At 41.8% G+C, this 18,296-nt stretch overlaps 1 protein-coding gene across 1 annotated transcript in view; it reads left to right on the top strand.

Moving 5' to 3' along the window:
* Positions 1-16,221, top strand: part of TIMD4 (T cell immunoglobulin and mucin domain containing 4) — a 39,717-nt gene extending 23,496 nt beyond the window's left edge. The window contains exons 6-9 of the mRNA XM_012781592.3: positions 11,526-11,572; positions 13,427-13,523; positions 15,032-15,071; positions 16,022-16,221. Of these exons, the coding sequence (XP_012637046.2) occupies positions 11,526-11,572; positions 13,427-13,523; positions 15,032-15,071; positions 16,022-16,106 (269 nt within the window). The 3' untranslated portion in view covers positions 16,107-16,221. The remainder of the gene's footprint in view (positions 1-11,525; positions 11,573-13,426; positions 13,524-15,031; positions 15,072-16,021) is intronic.
* Positions 16,222-18,296: the final 2,075 nt, after the last annotated feature.

The following is an 18,296-nucleotide window of genomic DNA, read 5'->3' as shown; positions in this document are numbered from 1 at the left end:
GGTAGGCCAACTGTCTGGGGGATAAAGGAATAGGACAAAAAGTGGGTTCTTATGATTTTTCTCACAATAGCATTCTAGTCCATCAACCATACAAATGATTTTTTTTTTTTGTATCAATACAGTTGGAACTGAATCCATGTAATTCCAGCATCTAACAGTTCACCTTCAGAAAGGTCAGCTAAACAAGATCAAGGAGAACTGCCAAACTTTAAGAGAGGTCCGTGCTAAGGCAAACAAAGAGTGAAAAAGAAAAAAAGTGTGAGTTGCTGACAAAGAACACAGAGCTGGACCTAAGGCAGGTCCTTGTTAACGGCCAGCAAACTGAGCTGGGTGGCCACTCTGCAGGCCACGACGTCCCTCTGACACTGAGCTGGGGGGTGGGGGGCGAGTTTCTAGGCACTGGAGAGGTCTCTGACTTCACAGGGGGTAGAATACATGAGGGAACCTCAGCGAGTTCTTGGATGAGGTTTCTGTTCTCCCCACTGTGAACAAGTCAACAAGCAAAGGTACCAATGCCCTTTGGCAAGAACCTACCATGTGTATTTGAGGACTGTCGAACCCCGTGGTGCTCAGCGGAAGAGTAGAGCGGAAAGGAACTGGGATCTAGAGTCAGATGTCACCGTCCCACCATGTACTAGCATCGTTATTAGCTTTGCAGCCTTGGACAAGGTACAGGCCTCTCAGAGCTTCCATTTCCTCCTCAATTCTACCCAAGGTTACTTAGCTCATGGAATCATTCTGAAACTGAAATGAGGTAACATGTGGAAAGTACACAAAGCACTTTCAGGCGCTCACATTGTGCTCATAATAATCATCATGAATGACAATATAGGGTTTCTTTTCTAGAAACTGTACCCACCCAGGCAGCCAAGGACTGGGGTTCCATTCTAAATGAATCCTTTCCCTATGTATTCGCTTCTCAGCACAGATCTTTTTAGAGCAAGTATACGTGAACTCTTGCCACATTTTCCAAAGTCCATTTAGCCCAGAGGATAAGCTTAGGCTCTGCAGGTAGAAAACCCTGGCTCTGAGATTTATTCTGTCCCTTCCTACTATGTGACTTGAGAAAGTAGCTTGACCTCCCCAGGCTACGGATTTCCCACTATGAGATGAGGACAATAATCATGCCCCCATAGGGCATTTTCTAAGGATTAACTGAGATCAAACGTGGGGAGTACTTTGCATTGTATTTGGCTGGTTGTGAGTACTCAGTATATGGTAGCCATTTATTATTATTGTTGTCCATAATTGAGGGTTATTGGTAAAATGCAAACCTTCCCACCTCCCTCAGTCAAGATTTATTGATCAGCTTGTATGGGCAGAGCAGAGTCCTAGACATCGCCCTTCAGAGAGGAGTCCAAGGGGAAGAATTAGGAATGAGGTCTTGCTCATCCACACCTGTAATCCTAGCACTCTGGGAGGCTGAGGCAGGAGGATCACTTGAGACTGGAGTTTGAGACCAGAATGAGCAACATAGCAAGGCACCATCTCTACAAAAAAATAGAAAAATTAGCCAGGCATGGTGGCATATACCTGTAGTCCCAGCTACTCAGGAGGCTGAGACAGGAGGATTGCTGGAGCCCAGGAGTTTGAGGTTGCTGTGAGCTATGATGATGCCACTGCATTCTAGCCTGAGTGACAGAGCAAGACCCAGTCTCAACCAAAAAAGGGAAAAAAAGGGAAAGGAATGAGGTCTTATCTGTGCTTCATCGAGACCCTCAAGCAGGAGCCTCAGATGGGGATTCTGGTCTCTCCCAGAGAGGATGAGATTTGCTGCTAGGGTATCTCAGGAGCAGTAGAAGGTTGAAGCAAAGTTCTGAACGGGGGTACCTCTTAATAATGGTGTTCTAGAGTTTCCGGTTTCCTTCTGTCTACCTCATCTATGTGAAATGTGGTGGCATCTCACCATGTCTTCCTCTTTATGAATCGCACTGGGTGCCAACCCGACTTACTTGCTGTTCCCTTTCAAAATTAAAAAAAAATGGACCCCACCCAGTTTTTCCCTTGGCCATAAGGAACAGCTGACTCATGTATGTAATGCTCTGTTTGCTTATTCACTTAGGTGTATAGAGCTCTTTCCGATCATTCCACGTATTAAAAGCATGAAGAGGCCTCCAGAATTGAAAGGAAGTATGTGATTTCAATAAATGTGTGTTTCCACTTTCAAAAGGAGTTTTGAAATTCTAGATCTGTGTTAATGCTGCCAAGCAAGGTCAGAAAATATGAATTTTGAGCAGGGCTCAGCAAATACGTATAGTTACTTCCTGTGTTACTTATTCACTGTGAAGCCTTGAGCAGATGACCTTCTGTCTAGGTTTCAGTTTCTATCTTGACCAAAAAAAAAGAAAAAAAAGGAATTGGAGGAGATAATGTCAAATCCATTCCAACTCTAAAATATTCAGATTGTGATTTTTAGATCCTTTTGATGTCTTTTGGATGTTTTTGAGGTCATACCAGCAGTGATCCAGAGGGGGCAGCATAAGCCAGAGGCTTCCCATGACAGATAGAAAACGGTTCTCTGAAGGCTTGCAGTTGTCACTTTTAAAATTCTAGGACTGCCTTAAGATTGTATCGTTGTTGAATTGACTTATTTCAGAACTAATTTTGTTTTAAAAGTAGAGACAGATGGGTCCCGGTGTCTAAGAATTCAATGATGAGAAACATATGTAATATTTGTTTTAAAATGTAGCCACTGGGAAGATAGAGTGCTTTTATTCCCAGTTGATTTCCGGCCAGTAGCCCTCTTGTTAGAGACCTGGTGTTTTTCCCAAATAGGATTTTAATATGCTTTTTCTCTTTCCTATCAGAGTGGTTACAGTTGTGATTTTTTTTTCTTTTGAGTCATTCAGAGATGGGTTCAAATTTCCTTTTATTGTTTGTGTCACCTTGGGCAATCGATTTAACTTGGTTCAGCTTCACTTTACAGATCTGTAAAATGGGTTTATGATCATTAGATGTGAAAATTCACTGTGCCAGGCACATAGTTAAGTATTCAATAAATCGATTCTAAGAAAGTTTCTAGTAATTTTAAAGCAAATTTCTACTAATAGGATGGGAATGGGGATGATATTAAAAATGAATCTTTAGTGCTCGCTTCGGCAGCACATATACTAAAAATGAATCTTTAAAAGATCTTCTAGTCTAAAATTTGAATGCCATTTCAGGACTGCACGTAGCACATAGTTTTAGCTGCATGAGAGAGCAGGTTTGAATTTCATATAGTTTTCATGTATTATGAGTTATTATTCTTCTTTTGATTTTTTTTCTCAACCATTTTAAACTGTAAAAACTACTCTTAGCTCCCAGGCTGTACAAAAACAAGCCAGTGGACTGGATTTGGCCCTCAGGCTATGGCTTGCAAATCCTTCACCCATCCAGATGCAAGAGAGCTTCCTTAGAAAGGGCAGATGTAAAACTATTTCCATAGGGTTCTGCCAGAACATGCACTAAAGCAGGGGTCCTCAAACTTTTTAACCAGGGAGCCAGTTCACTGTCCCTCAGACTGCAGGAAGGCCGTTGGAGAGTGCGGCGCACATTCCACACATGCGCACTGTGGGCCCGGGATGAGTCGGCTGCTAAGCAGGACAGGCAGTGGTGGCAAAAACACCCTGCCGTCCAGATAAATGTCCTCAATGGACTGCATGTGGCCCACGGGCCGTAGTTTGAAGATGCCTGCACTAAATGTTGCCTCCTACCCTACTAGATTTTAAGTCCTTTGTAGGTAAAGTGGTGTTTTTATGCTATAGTTTTAACATTTAACCCTTTGCACTCGACACGGTTAGCTAAAATTATAGAGATTAAAATTACTCTTTGAATGTATCAATAATTTGAAATATGAAAAAATCCAAATAAATAAGTTTGTATGAAAAGAAACTCCAGTTTTTTATTCTACTGCCGCACTTTGTAAAATCTGGGGTATTTAAAAAATTAAATCCTGAGTAGAATAAAGGAATTGAGAAAAAAAGCAAGCAAGTGCAAAGGGTTAAACTTTATCTTTCAGGTTATGGAATAAATGCATACTCTTGCAAAAAAAAGTTAGCACATTGTAAAGTGAAAATTTCTTCTTATCCTAAACACCACTGCCCCCCATGAACAAGATGAAGAGATAATTACTATAACAGTTTTGGCTATATCCTTTTACATCTTTTTTTATTTGCCTAATAACATAATAACATATATTATTATTTTTTACATAATTAAATTTCTTTTTCCAAAATCATTCCATGTTCTTTTAAATTGACTTTAAAATTCATTCCAGAATTTTGTTCAACAAATCTTCACTGCAAAGCTACTATATATCACGCCTATATTAGATTGAACAATATAACATGGTTGATATTGAAACCTTTTTTTAAAAAAACCTTTTTATTTTAAAATAAATTTTAGATGCACAAGAACTTGCAAAAATAGTACAGAGAGGTCTTCTGTACATTCCTCCAGCGTTCCCCAATGGTCACATCTTATATAACTAAAGTCCCTTGTTAAAAACAGGACATTGCACTAATGTAATTAAATAGTATATGAACTGTGTAGGATTTTATCAGCTTTTTGAATGCACCCATTATTAAAAATATTTTTTGACCTATAAAAACCACCAATATATGGGCATCTTTCCATGTCAGTACTTTTAGATTCAGGGAGTGTCTTTTCTCACACCATCCATCGCTTTTTTGCCTGTGGGTTACTGGTGTCTAACAACTGTCTTTAGTGTTTCCTATAGAAAGTCACTGTGGCATTCCTTCAGGGAAATGACACACACCCCGAGAGTTTTGCTCTTGACTCAGGCATCTCGGTGAGTTGCCAATGATTAACACAAGATACAAATAATATTTTACAGTTAAAAATTTCACATTTCAGAAAATTTAGAAATGACACAAAACTACTAATGAGAAAAATAATCTGATTGTAATATTTTCACTCAAAGTCAGATGTATTTAGTCTTAGAATTTCTTTTTAGTTCTCTTTGGGGAGCAAGATGTATGCGTGTGTTTCTGTATATATTTTTAAGTATTTAAACACTCATTCCTGATACTAACTTTGTACCCTTTTAAAAGAATACTATGTAATGGTAATTTTCTCAGGTCATTCAAACTCTCTGTAAAAAAGGCATCCAGAATTATAAAGGTGAAAAAGGCCATAGGAGAGATCAGTTGGTGAAATATCAGCATTTTCAGATGAAGAAACTGTGGCTCAGAGAAGGGAAGTAACTTGCCCAAGGCCACACAGCCGGGAAGGCTGGGATAAGTACTTAGTGATGGGGGAGAGAGTCTTAGGATGCCAGAGTGGCACAGGCTGAGGGGCAGTGCTCCAAGATCTGGGGTTAAGTGTCACAGGCATTCCAGGTTGCCAGAGTACCCATGCCTACCCAAAACTCAAGAATACAAAATGTAAGCCAGAAAGCCACGTTACAGTGAGAATTCTAGCTACCAGGGGATCCACATTTTCACATGTTTCATATAAATACATTCTCATCCTACAGGAAAATCTAATATCAATCAGAATGCATGGGCCTAGGAAAAGTTGAATTAATGTTCAGAGTTTTTGTTGTTATTACATATTAATTAATTTATTTTAAAATACATAATACACATACATGGCAAAAGTACAAAGCATATACAAAATTTTAAATGAACAGTCAATTTTCTTTTCATCTCTTGTGCCTAGCCCCAGAACCACTGTTGTTTGGGAAGATCTTAGTGAGTGACTGGTGTCTCTGTATTAGTTTCTTATTGCTGCTGTAATAAATTTCCACAAACATACTGGCTTAACACAGATTTATTGGCCAGGCATAGTAGCTCACACCCATAATTCTAGCACTCTGGGAGGCTGAGGCAGGTGGATCACTCAAGGTCAGAAGTTTGAAACCAGCCTGAGCAAGAACGAGACCCTGTCTCTACTAAAAATAGAAAGAAATTATTTGGACAACTCAAAATATATAGAAAAAATTAGCTGGGCATGGTGGTGCATGCCTGTAGTTCCAACTACTCGGGAGGCTGAGGCAGGAGGATTGCTTGAGCCCAGGAGTTTGAGGTTGCTGTGAGCTAGGCTGATGCCATGGCACTACAGCCCAGGCAACAGAGTGAGACTCTGTCTCAAAACAAAAAAACAAAACCCCCCACAGATTTATTATCTTACAGTTCTGGAGGTCAGTAAAATCAAGCTGTTGTCAGAACTATATTCCTACTGGATACATCAGGAGAGAATTTGTTTCCTTGCCTTTTCTGGCTTCTAGAGGCATTCTTTGGCCCCTTATTCCATCTTCAAAAATAGCAGCATAACATCTTCAGATCTCTCTCTCTCTCTCTCTCTCTCTCTCTCACATCTCTTCTTTTATCACACATCCTCTGACTTTGAACATCTTGCCTTCCTCTTACAAGGACCCCTATAGCCAAGCATGGTGGCTCACAAAGTGGTAATCCCAGCCCTATGGGAGGCCGAGGCAGGAAGATCGCTTGAGGTCAGAAGTTCGAGACCAGCCTGGGCAACTTAGTGAAACTCTGTCTCTACAAAAAATAGAAAAATTAGTCAGGTGTGTTGGCGAGTGCTTGTACTAGCTACTCAGGAGGCTGAGGAAAGAGAATCACTTGAGCTTAGGAGTTTAAGGTTGTAGTGAGGTATGACGATGCCACTGCATTCCAGCTCAGGTGACAGTGAGATTTTGTCTTAAAAAAAAAAAAAAAATTAAAAACAAAGCAAAAAAGGACCTCTGTGATTATATTGGGCCTACCAGATAATCCATAATATTCTCCCCATTTCAAGATCCTTAACTTAGTCACATGACAAAGTTTCTTTTGCCATATAAGGTAATATATTCACAGTTTCTGAAGATTAGGATATGGACACCTCTGGGTGTCATTATTCTACTGACCATAGTCTACAAACTGCATATGAGAGACAAATGACTTATTCTTCTTCTCTAGACCAGATTAATAAAGTATTCTGATAAAAGAGAATATATTCCTTTTAGTAAAACATTTATTTATGATTCGTTCCCGTATACCTCCATACCAATATGTTAAATACATTTTGAAATACATCCTCCCCAGAAGTATTTAAAGGATGATATTTAAACAAATATAAATGGAAGATATCATTTTCCCCATACCCGGTGGATGGCCTAACCCACTCACGGTGGGCACCGAGCGCATTTTAGAGACCTCTGTTCTGGACCATCCTTTTTCTAGATTCAATGCAAGTCACTGTCCTGCACATTCCTTCCTATAGTTGGTAGGACATGCTATTTACATGGTGCAATGTGCTTGAGCTTTGGTATATAGAAGCATAGGTTTTGTTTTGTTTTGTTTTGTTTTTTTTGAGAAAGAGTCTCACTCTGTTGCCTGGACTAGAGTGCCGTGGCGTCAGCCTAGCTCACAGCAACCTCAAACTCCTGGGCTCAAGTGATCCTCCTGCCTCAGCCTCCCGAGTACCTGGGAATACAGGCATGCGCCACCATGCCCGGCTCATTTTTTCTATATATTTTTAGTTGTCCAGCTAATTTCTTTCTATTTTTAGTACAGATGGGATCTTGATGTTGCTCAGGCTGGTCTTGAACTCCTGAGCTCAAATGATCCACCCGCCTCAGCCTCCCAGAGTGCTAGGATTACAGGCATGAGCCACGGCGCCTGTCCAAGCATAGATATTGACGGCAGACCAACAGGTTCAGATCCCAGCTCTACCACTGCAACCTGCTAACCTCCATCACATTGCTCCACCGTAATGGGCCTCAGTTTTTTCATTGGCAGTGTGGGGTACTCATGAGGATTAAATGTCCAGTGGAATGTTAGCAACAAGAGAACATTAGATTAACACTCTTTCGAGTTTAGTGCTAGAGCCTTTCATTGCATTTAGTCTTCCTGCTTATACTCAGCACCCATTTCCTGACATTTTCTGAGGTTGGTTCCCCCCACTGAAGGCCACTTTCATCCTTTGCATGTTGATGTTTTTGAATTTAGTTTCTAGGGCTGCTGTACGCAAAGTGCCATAAACTTACAAAAACAGACATTTATTCTTTATCAGTTCTAGGAAGCTAGAAGTCTGAAATCAAGAGGTTGGCAGGGCCACGCTCTTTCTGAAGGTTCTAGAGGAGAATCCTGCCTTGTCTCGTCCTGGGTTTGGGTGCCCCAGGGATTCCTTGGCTTATGGTAGCATTGCCACCCCTGTGTTCACGTGGGCTTCCCTGCGTGTGTCTCTCTGTCCCTTTCTCTCTTTACAAGGATGCTGATCATTGAATTTAGGGCCCATCCTAAACCTAAGATGATTTCATCTCGAGATTTTAATTAATTACATGTTGAAAGACCCCATTTCTCAGTAAAGTTACATGATTTTGGGACGGGGGGTGGGGAAGGGTTACTATTCAACCAACTATAATTAATTCCCCTCCTGCAGAACTGCTTTACTGTTAATAGCAAGTTCTGGGAGGCTCTTGCCTTTGTCTGGATGGACTTGTGTTGGAGCTCAGTGCCTTGAGAATTTAAGGGCCAAGGGAACACAGACGACACAGCAACCAGTAATCCTGCCCCATCTAACCCCATTCGCTAACCCCCAGCATGGCTACTTTTCACAAGGAGGAAAAATCGCCATCGACGTGTGCTTGGTGTTGCTATTCCGTGCACAGTGCTCTAGCCCCTGGAGAGCTTCCCGTTTGGGCTTTTGGCATTTTCTGAAGAAGAACAAGAAAAAAAAAAAAAGAAAAGTACTGTTTGGTATCACGCAGCAGTGTTTGTGTTTGCAAAGTGCCTCTCCCATTAGACACTTCCAATTTAAAATACAGATTAGCTCTGACAAAACTGACCCGGGCTGGCTTTTCCCTTTGATGGCTTCAATTTCAGGCTTATCCATCACAAATGATTGTAACACAACAGGATTTTGACAGAACAGGGGTAGCAGTTTTGAATTCTTACCTGCAATTTCCGGCTCTGGGGGATAATAGCAGAGAGAAAAATAACAACAATAACTTAGTTCTAGGATATGAAAACATGCTGAATTTCCCCTTTGGTTTTTATGCTCCGAGGCATTCAACAAGTTCCTCTCCATGATGAACCAAATAAGCTCTCCAGTACCAAATTAAGAGCCTTACAAAACCTCACACATTTCTCCTTTTGCCTTAAGTAAAAAGGAGGCATGAAAGAAAATTTAATGATCAATTTCAGTAATTATTTCAGTAATTTCAGATCAATTTCAGTAATTATTAGCTTAGATGTTTGTTACATTCAGGCTCTCTCTAAGTTCTATTTCTAAGATTTTATTGTACCTATGGCTTTATATCCCTCCTGGACAATTTTTCCCTGTCCTGATCTTTTTGATCATTTCTTCTTCTTCCTTTTTTTATTTTTTTTTATTTTTCCCGCTCCTGCACCTCCTCTGCCCACCTCTTAATAGGGATGTTTCTCAGGGTTCCTGGTCTTCTCTCTGCACAGGCAGCCCTTGGATTTCCTATACACTCTGAGGATCTTAACTGCTCTCTGGATACCGATGACTCCCAAATCAGTATGGCCAACTGCACCCTTTCCCTGACTTGGATTCAGCTGCAAACATATGAAATGTTTGTTAGGGGAATAGTGTTTGCCTGTGTCTCACAGGAGCCTTAAACTCAGTGACTTTAACTGTGAGCCCATCACCTTCCTGCCCCGGACTTACACTTCTCTCCTCCCCCGTTCCCGGTCTTAGTGGACAGTTCAGGCAATGGCCTCGCGTCTCGAGTAGGAGCTGGGTTATCTAACACTCTCCTCTCTTTCTCGGCCTCACAGTCAACGTGCATGTACTGTTGACCTCCCTTCGAAGCATTTCTGAGTCTGTTTCTCTTCATTTTTGCTAGCTCTGAATTTCAGACCTGGAATCAGATGATAACTTTCTTTCTTTCTTTTTTTTTTTTTTTTCTGAGACAGAATCTCACTCTGTTGCCCAGGCTAGAGTGCTGTGGCATCAGCCTAGCTCACAGCAACCTCAAACTCCTGGGCTCAAGTGATCCTCCTGCTTCAGCCTCCCGAGTAGCTGGGACTATAGGGATATGCCACCATGCCCGGCTAATTTTTATATATATATATATATATATATATTTTTAGTTGTCCAGCTAATTTCTTTCTATTTTTTTAGAAGAGATGGGGTACCACTCTTGCTGAGGCTGGTCTCGAACTCCTGAGTTCAAATGATCCTCCTGACTCAGCCTCCCAGAGTGCTAGGATTACAGGCGTGAGCCATCGTGCCCGGCCCGGATGATAACTTTCATCTTGGCTACTGCCTTACCCTTCCCCCTGGATCATGCTGAAACACTTCTGTGGTTTCCTACTGCCTACAGAATCCAACAGAGACTTCCAGAATGAAGCAAATGCCCTCTGTGACTGTTTCTTGCCCACATCAGTCTCACCTCCTGCCACTCCCTCCCCTCATTTCACACCTTTACAGGTGCCCCGTTGACCTGCTGTTTCTTGTTCCCAGAGATTCGCTGTTGCCAATGCCGTCCTGTCTACCTGAAACGCCATCGCCACCATTCTCTGCCTGGCTCATTCTTACATGACCCTAACTCAGCTCCGGTGTTATTCCTTCAACAGACACTTATTGAGCACCAAGTATGTGCCGAGCAGTGTTGGGGACCCAGTGGTGAACAGGCGGACAGGGACTCTGTCTCCGTGGAGCTTTATTCTAATAAAACTTTCACCGAATGACACAGGACGTTGGGCCGGATGCCCCTGCCTCTTCCCACCTCCCCAGCAAGCTGTGCACACTCCCTCACTACCCTGGGTCTGTTAGGCTGAAATGATCATCCAGTCTCTCTTCCCTAATGTCCCGTCAAGTTCTTGAGGCTAGGGGCATTCCATATTCATCCCAGCAGTCTCAGTGTCTAGAACAGTCCTTAGCACTTGGCGGATTCTCAGTACGGTTCCCTCGCAACTCCACTATAGTTTGTCAATAAATGACTCCATGTCTCAGCTTAAGCTTCCCATTCTCAGAGAAGTTTTCCTTAGCCCTCCAGAACAATCCAGCCATCCTCATGATATGCCCCTATCATATTCTGTACTATTTCTTCCCGGCATGTTGTGCTCATTCTGTAATTATTTTTTTTGGCTATTTATATTCTTTGTTTAAATTTGATTTTTCTGCACTAAGATGTAAATTTATGAGGTCCATGGTACAGCCAGCATACTGCATGGCCTAGAATAAGTGCTCAATAAATATCTGTTAACTGAAGGAGTAACAAATTTTCTGGCTGAGTAAAAATCCCAAATGCATTGCTGGGACCTACAGAAAAATTATAGCCAATTGCCTGCTGGTCCAATGTCTCTACCCATCTATAAGATGGAGATGTTCCTATGGGATAATGTTGTATAGCAGATGAACTTTACATTAAAACCATATCAAGACTAATATGCATAAATAAATTAAACAAAACAAAAAAAAAGAAATATGAGATTAAGGAATTAAACACATTAGCTGGAATTCCGGACAGGCTTTCAAATATTTCTTTCAGAATGTGGTATATTATTCTCCCACAGGACATATAACCATTTTCTTTTCTTTTTCCTTCCCAGAATCTGAGATGACAACTGCGCAAAACGAAACACGGGTACGAGAATCTGTAAGTATCTGAAGTATATAACTTAGATTTAAAAAAATCCACAGCAGAAGTTTGCAGAGATGGGCTGGGGAGAGTAGGATGTTGCCAACATCCTACTCTCCCCAGAGTAGGGTGAACTGCATCACAGCTGTTATGAAATAGCTAAAGAATCTGTGGACTTGTACTCTTGGCAGACATAGCATTGATCATTATTTCGGTATGTGCAGATGCTTTTGAAAAGCAAAAAGGAAAAAAAAACACCACAAAAAAAAAAATGCAAAATCCTGGCCAGGCACGGTGGCTCACACCTGTAATCCTAGCACTGTGGGAGGCCAAGGCGGGCAGATTGCTCGAGGTCAGGAGTTCGAAACCAACATGAGCAAGAGCGAGACCCCGTCTCTACTATAAATAGAAAGAAATTAATTGGCCAACTAATATATATAGAAAATATTAGCCGGGCATGGTGGCACATGCCTGTAGTCCCAGCTACTCGGGAGGCTGAGGCAGGAGGATCACCTGAGCCCAGGAGTTTGAGGTTGCTGTGAGCTAGGCTGACGCCACGACACCCACTCTAGCCTGGGCAACAAAGTGAGACTCTGTCTCAAAAAAAAAAAAAAAAATGCAAAATCCTCATGTGTTACTTCTTTGTGGCCTGGGATTAATGACATATGGTAGAATCAACACCTGCCACGAGTTTTCCTCTCATTGTCTGCAGGTACCCTTCACTTATATTTATTATTTCAGTAAAAACTGGGGTCAATATAAATGTCTATAAAGGAAAAGTGAAGGTTCCCTATTCCCTCTTTCTTCTTCCCCCACCTCTGTCCTCACAGGCAATCTGTTGTCCTACCCTGGCCACTGTCCCCACTGCTTCCAGGATTCTGTGTGTTGGAGAATGGATCAGGGAGGGGAGAGAGGAGAGCCCAGTCAATGGAGATGGCATAGTTCCTGCAAGAGGCCTCCATGCTTGCCCAAAGAGAGACACTTTCCAAACTTTATTGGTGTCAAGGCCCCTTCAAACTCTTAACACTCAGTTTCTTAAAACTGAGAAACTTTAACATATTTATTCATTCATTTAAAACCAAGCATAACAAATCCATTGCATGTTAACATAAAGAACATACATTTTATGACAACTATTTTCCCAGATGAAAAAGAAAATTAGTGAGAAAAAAAATGGCATTGTTCTACATTTTTGCCAATGTTATATTACTGTCTGGCTTAATAGGTGACAGAGGGATGCTTCACATCTGCTTTACAAATTCTGTATAAGTGAGAACAATGACATCATCACATGTCACATCCACTAAGGGAAACCCTACTGTACCTCTCGTTAAGAGAGTGACAGTGGAAATGGCGAAAATATCTCATGAAAACCATTTTGATCTCATGCCCTCCCTGGACCAGACTGTGAGAACCAATGCTGTAGAAAATACAAAATTGAGCTCCATTTTCTTTTTAATCTTGTTTCCTCCAGAAACCTAAGTCAGGCATGAAAAGAGCTGCACAGGGTTAGGGAGAGCTCAAAGGATTTAGGCAGTGGCCAGGAAAGAGATTTGACGGCGGCAAACACAGCTCACCACACAGTTATTTCGAATCTTCAGACCCCCGAGCCTCCCAGCCTTCTAGGCCTGATGTCTAAGACTTAGGAAAATTTGGGGATATGCGTAAAATGTTTTCGGTTTTCAGCGATTTATGGAAAAGTTGCTGATTTGTAAAGCTGGCTTTGTTTTGATATTGAGACACACTGGGCAGAAGGTGCTGGAATGTGGCGAAGCTGTTGCTGATTGGATGGTGGTGTTGGGGTGGGCTGTGGTCCTGCAGTGATGACGTCAAGCAATGACCAGGCCAATGGCCTTGCCTGTGTCTCACCAGGTGATGGGAACGCCCAACTTCAACAACCTGATGATAATCATCGCGTCCTCCTTGGGGTTTGTGCTGTTGGCGCTGCTCCTGACCTTTCTCCTGAGAGGTAAGGAGAACCCTGGGGACTCCAGGAGGATCTGGGAGTGGGTGGTTTCTGCTTCCTTCCCCTTCCTCACCTTCCCATAGAGGCTCAATTCTATCACTGTCCCCATCCCAGTCAGTAAGATCTTAGGGAAACTCATTCTCCATAAGGTGCTCATGGCTTTGTGTATTATCCTCCAAAATGCAGAGTTTACATTTTGGAAAAGAAAAAAAATATAATAAGATCACCTTCATTTCTTGGAAACATATTCTGTGCCAGTCGTGAAGCTATACTCTTTTTTTTTTTTTTTCTTTCTCACTCTGTTGCCCGGGCTAGAGTGCCGTGGCATCAGCCTAGCTCACAGCAACCTCAAACTCCTGGGCTCAAGTAATTCTCCTGCCTCAGCCTCCTGAGTAGCTGGGACTACAGGCATGCACTGCCATGCCTGGCTAATTTTTTCTATATATGTTTAGTTGTCCAATTTCTTTCTATTTTTACTAGAGATGGTCTCACTCTTGCTCAGGCTGACCTCGAACTCCTGACCTTGAGCGATCCACCTGCCTCAGCGTGAGCCACCGTGCCCAGCCTGAAGCTATACTCTTGATTTGCCTAACTCATTTCATCCTTATTACTGGCTTCAGTAGAAAGTACTATGAATATCACTGCCCTAGTGCTAAGAAAATGCTGGCCTGCCTCTTCTTTTGGCTAGGAGCGTCCCAGGAAGAAAACCATGAATCGTTCGGGTCTTCTTATGTGTTCTCTGAAAGCAAGTTTTCTTAAGCTAGGGGCTACAGATGGATTTCAGGGGAGCTAGGAATACCTTGAAAGTGTGTGTAAAAGTGCTTATATGTTTATGCCTGTATTTTTCAGGGGACAGGGACCATAGTTTCTATTAAATTCTCAATCTGTTCCATGACCTTGTACCTCTGCCACCCAAGAAAGTTTTAAAGCACTACAGTTTTAAAGCACTACAGAAAGGAGCCAGGAAACAGGATTCACAGTTTTCATGCAAAGTCTAGGCTCATGGCACCTGGTACTATTGCAAAATGGAGAGAAATGGTCTGTAGTCATTAACAAAAGCTGTTTCAGGGCAGTCAGTCCGATCAGACTAGTAACCCTCTCAGCTGGTTTGAACAATCGTGAAACTTGTATATTTCAACACCTGTCCCCGGTGAAATTGCAAGAGGGAATTTAGAGGGGCTAACTGCTATTAGCCCTCATATAAAGGTTACAGTTTTGGAAAATACTGGGTATGTCTCATAAAGAAGTGTTTTAAAGCCCAAGTGAATACTTGAATTTTGGATAAGCAAACGACTCAAAATGTAACAGCTTCACATCATTGGCCACAGTGTTGGAACAACTTTGAAATTGTTGGGCACTGACTGGGTCCTTAAAAAAGCAAGCATTTGACCTGGGAGAAGGTATGGCTTACCCTGCCAATGCCAGTCCCTACCCCTCATCCTTTGCCCGTGCACTTTCCATGTTCTATCTACCATAGCTACTGTGCTCACACTGTGGCCTTGTCTTTTCAGGGAAAGTCATGGAAACCAATTGTTCGCAGAAACACACAAGGTAATTTATCTTGCATGGATGATTGTTGTAATGATTGTACAAGCTGTTACAAATGATTAGCTACTACTCAGTGGTTTAATGACTTGTGCTTGTGTTCTGATTAAGAACAGGGTGGGAAAGATGTGACATTAGAGGTGAAAAAGTTGTGTAGATTTAGCTTACATTAACCCCTATCTGTATTCACACTGCATGAGCAAAATGCACATACAAAGGCAGGTGGCATTAATAGAGGTATGGCATGCAAAAGAAAGAAGGTGATATGTCACTCTGTGCTGGAAATTCGTTGCTTAACTCTGGGTGACTCACTTTAAGAGGACATCGTTAAATTGGAGTTCATTAAGAGGAGAGTTGGCAGTATGGAAAATGAAAAAAAAAACACATAGAATATTATTCCTGGGATTTTGTTCCTCTGCCCAATCAGACCATGGGAGCAGCTTTTTTGTGTTTTGGGTTTTTAAAAAAATACTATTTGAACATTCTCTAGTAAGGGATTTTGGATGTCTGCCTTATTCTATAGCTTTTTTGGGAAAGAAATAAAAAGATTTGGTGTAAGCCATTAATGCCTTGCCTTCACTAATTAATTGTATCAATGCAATCATATTTATTTACAAATAAATATTAATAAGTAAGAAAACCAAGGCCCTGTAAGGTGAATTTCCAAGATCATACTTGGAGACCTTTTGATAAATAAATGCATTTAGATCATAATTTGATATTTTGCTGACGAACTTTTAAATCTCCTCATTATAATAGACTGGCAGAAGCCCTTTATCCCTTGAAGCCTCAGTTTTCCCACCTGTAAAATGTGAAGCTTGGGCTAAAGGGATTGTGAGTCTTTTGAACTCAAGGGTAGTTGCATTATAACTTAGCAGCATCTGGGTTTTGGGGGGTTTGTTCTGTTTTGTTTTTTCTGGTCTTGCCCATCATCAGCACCTCTTTTCTGTTTCCAGGCTAGACGGTGCTGGGGAGTATAAAAATGTCCTCAATGACATGCAGCACGGACCGGAAGATGAAGATGGCCTTTTTACACTCTAATGTGCTACTTCTTAGCATGACAGGACGAGGGCATGACACTTGAAGTGTCAAAGTCAGTCTTAATATGTTTTGGGTTTTTTTTTTTTTTATATAAAAGCCCTACCTGTTCCACAGATGTTATTGATCTAGTCTTGCTTTTGTTTTGCAAATGAAAGGTACTTTAGAGACCACACCTTCTCTGCCCATGCTTGCATTTTCTCTTTAGTATCACTGCTAAGTGATTTTTCACCAAGTACTTGAACACTTTCAGTGACGGTGAACTCATTACTCACACGCAAGGGAATCCACTCAATCTCAGGGCCGTTCTGAGATTAAGAGCTATTTAAAGCAAAATCGGTCTCCAGATACCATCTGCCTGTTGGTCCTAGTTGAACTCACTGTGCTCACACAGTACATGTTCAATCTCTCTCCAAGTACTGAAAGGAGAACCTGATGTGTCTCCAGATTTTCTTGCTTCTGGGACACCATTTCTGGTCCCTTCACTGCCCCAGGTGCCTTCATCTCGTTTGTGTTTGCGTCTCTCCTTTTATGGCCAGCTTTCAGAGCTCAGTGACCCGCTCTGGGTATGGTATGAGCAGCCCAGAGTCTATGCTTCATTAATAATGCAAGAAATGACATGGAATCACACCGTAATTGGCTCACTTCTGAAATTCCTAAATTTTCTATTATTTTCTTTTCACATTCGAGTGTCTTGAGAGGTGACCATAGTGTCACATCTTAATTCTTGCCTGGGGAATTTAATTTTGGAAATAGCTAAGAGTCCGTGGGAGCAAAATGTGGTGAATGACAGGGACATTCAACTAGGGGCAGTGTTTAGGCGTGATAGCAAGGCAATCCAGATATAAATATAATTCATGGAAATTTGCTCCTCACTAAGAACAGGTTTATTTTAAAACTTTAACAACTACTAGCATGAGGAACCCTGAGAGAGTGATTAAAGTCAACAGTGGTTGAATGAATGAATAGAAAATGCACGCCTGAGTGAGAGAGGCTTCTAGTTGGGCAGAAATGTGAAAAGTAAACCAGATCTGAGAGACATTTCTCCGAAGCTCTTCCCTGAACATTCAGAGCAATAGCAGCATTAGCAGGATAAACACACAGCCCTCAGGGGTAACCGTCTTTTGGATTTCTCCTCTCTTGATACTGCCTTTAAGAGAGAGAGAGAAAAAAAGTCTTATTACTTGACGGTGCAGTCTATAGATTCCTGCACTTGCCGTGTTAGTTCACGTACACTGATCCAGCCTTTAATAAAAATCCCCCATCACCTGGGCACTTGGGAAACACCTGGCCTGGGGCAACCTGCCTTCTGGATTATTCTGTTGCTGTTGGGCAGAATGATAGGTTTGGTTCAAGTGATAGAAACAGCTAGCAGCAGATTGGTAGCTGCTTCTTTGGCTTGCTTGGTTTGTTGGCTTGACTTGTTTGATGTTAGCTCAAGATACTGGAAATGACTTTGGTGTGCTGAACTCAAACATTTATTTAGAAACTGAATCTCGAGTCAGGCTCAGAGCCTCAATTGCCCCATCTGGAAAATGGAACGGAGCTAGGTGGCTTTGTGCGTGTAGTCAGGTTGCAGTATTTTGTGAGTCAGTGATACACCCCACCCTAACTCAGCTCGTGCTCCTGATTCTTCTTCCAAAACAACCACCCCCATCACAGAACCCCCACCCCGCCAATGTCACTACCAATTGGGGTCTGAGTAAAAAAAGAAGACAGGAAATACTTAAGAGAACATTTAAACTCAGTAAATATTTTTCTGTTTTATAAGGGGGCCATTTTCAGTCATTTCCCAAATATATTCCTGAAACTCCTTCCCCAGATAAGAAACATTGAGCGTCATAACTTTGTAGAACTGGTGACGGTCTCTGTCCTAGGAGTTCTCGATGTCAGCTAGCTGAACACTGCAGTCAACTGGGAAGCTTTTTTAAATGCCAATTCCTGAGTCCTACCCTTTAAGAGATTCTTTTGTAATTGGTCTGGGGTATGGCTTGTGCACCTGAGTTTTTAAAAAATGTCCCAAAGTGGTTCTAAAGTGTGGCTGAGGACTACAAATTGCAGCTCTAGCCTGGTAGTTCTCAAACTATCTATGTGCTTCAGACCAGAAGCCTCGGCCAGGCTGGAACTGGCTAGAAATGTCCATTCTTGGCCTCATTCTATACCTACTGAATCAGAAACTCCAAGGCAGAGCCC

This window comes from Microcebus murinus, chromosome 21 (genome assembly GCF_040939455.1).
Source record: "Microcebus murinus isolate Inina chromosome 21, M.murinus_Inina_mat1.0, whole genome shotgun sequence".
Classification (NCBI taxonomy): Eukaryota; Metazoa; Chordata; class Mammalia; order Primates; family Cheirogaleidae; genus Microcebus; species Microcebus murinus.
The sequence above is the reverse complement of the archived record's forward strand: the minus strand, read 5'-3'. Positions and strand labels throughout refer to the sequence as shown.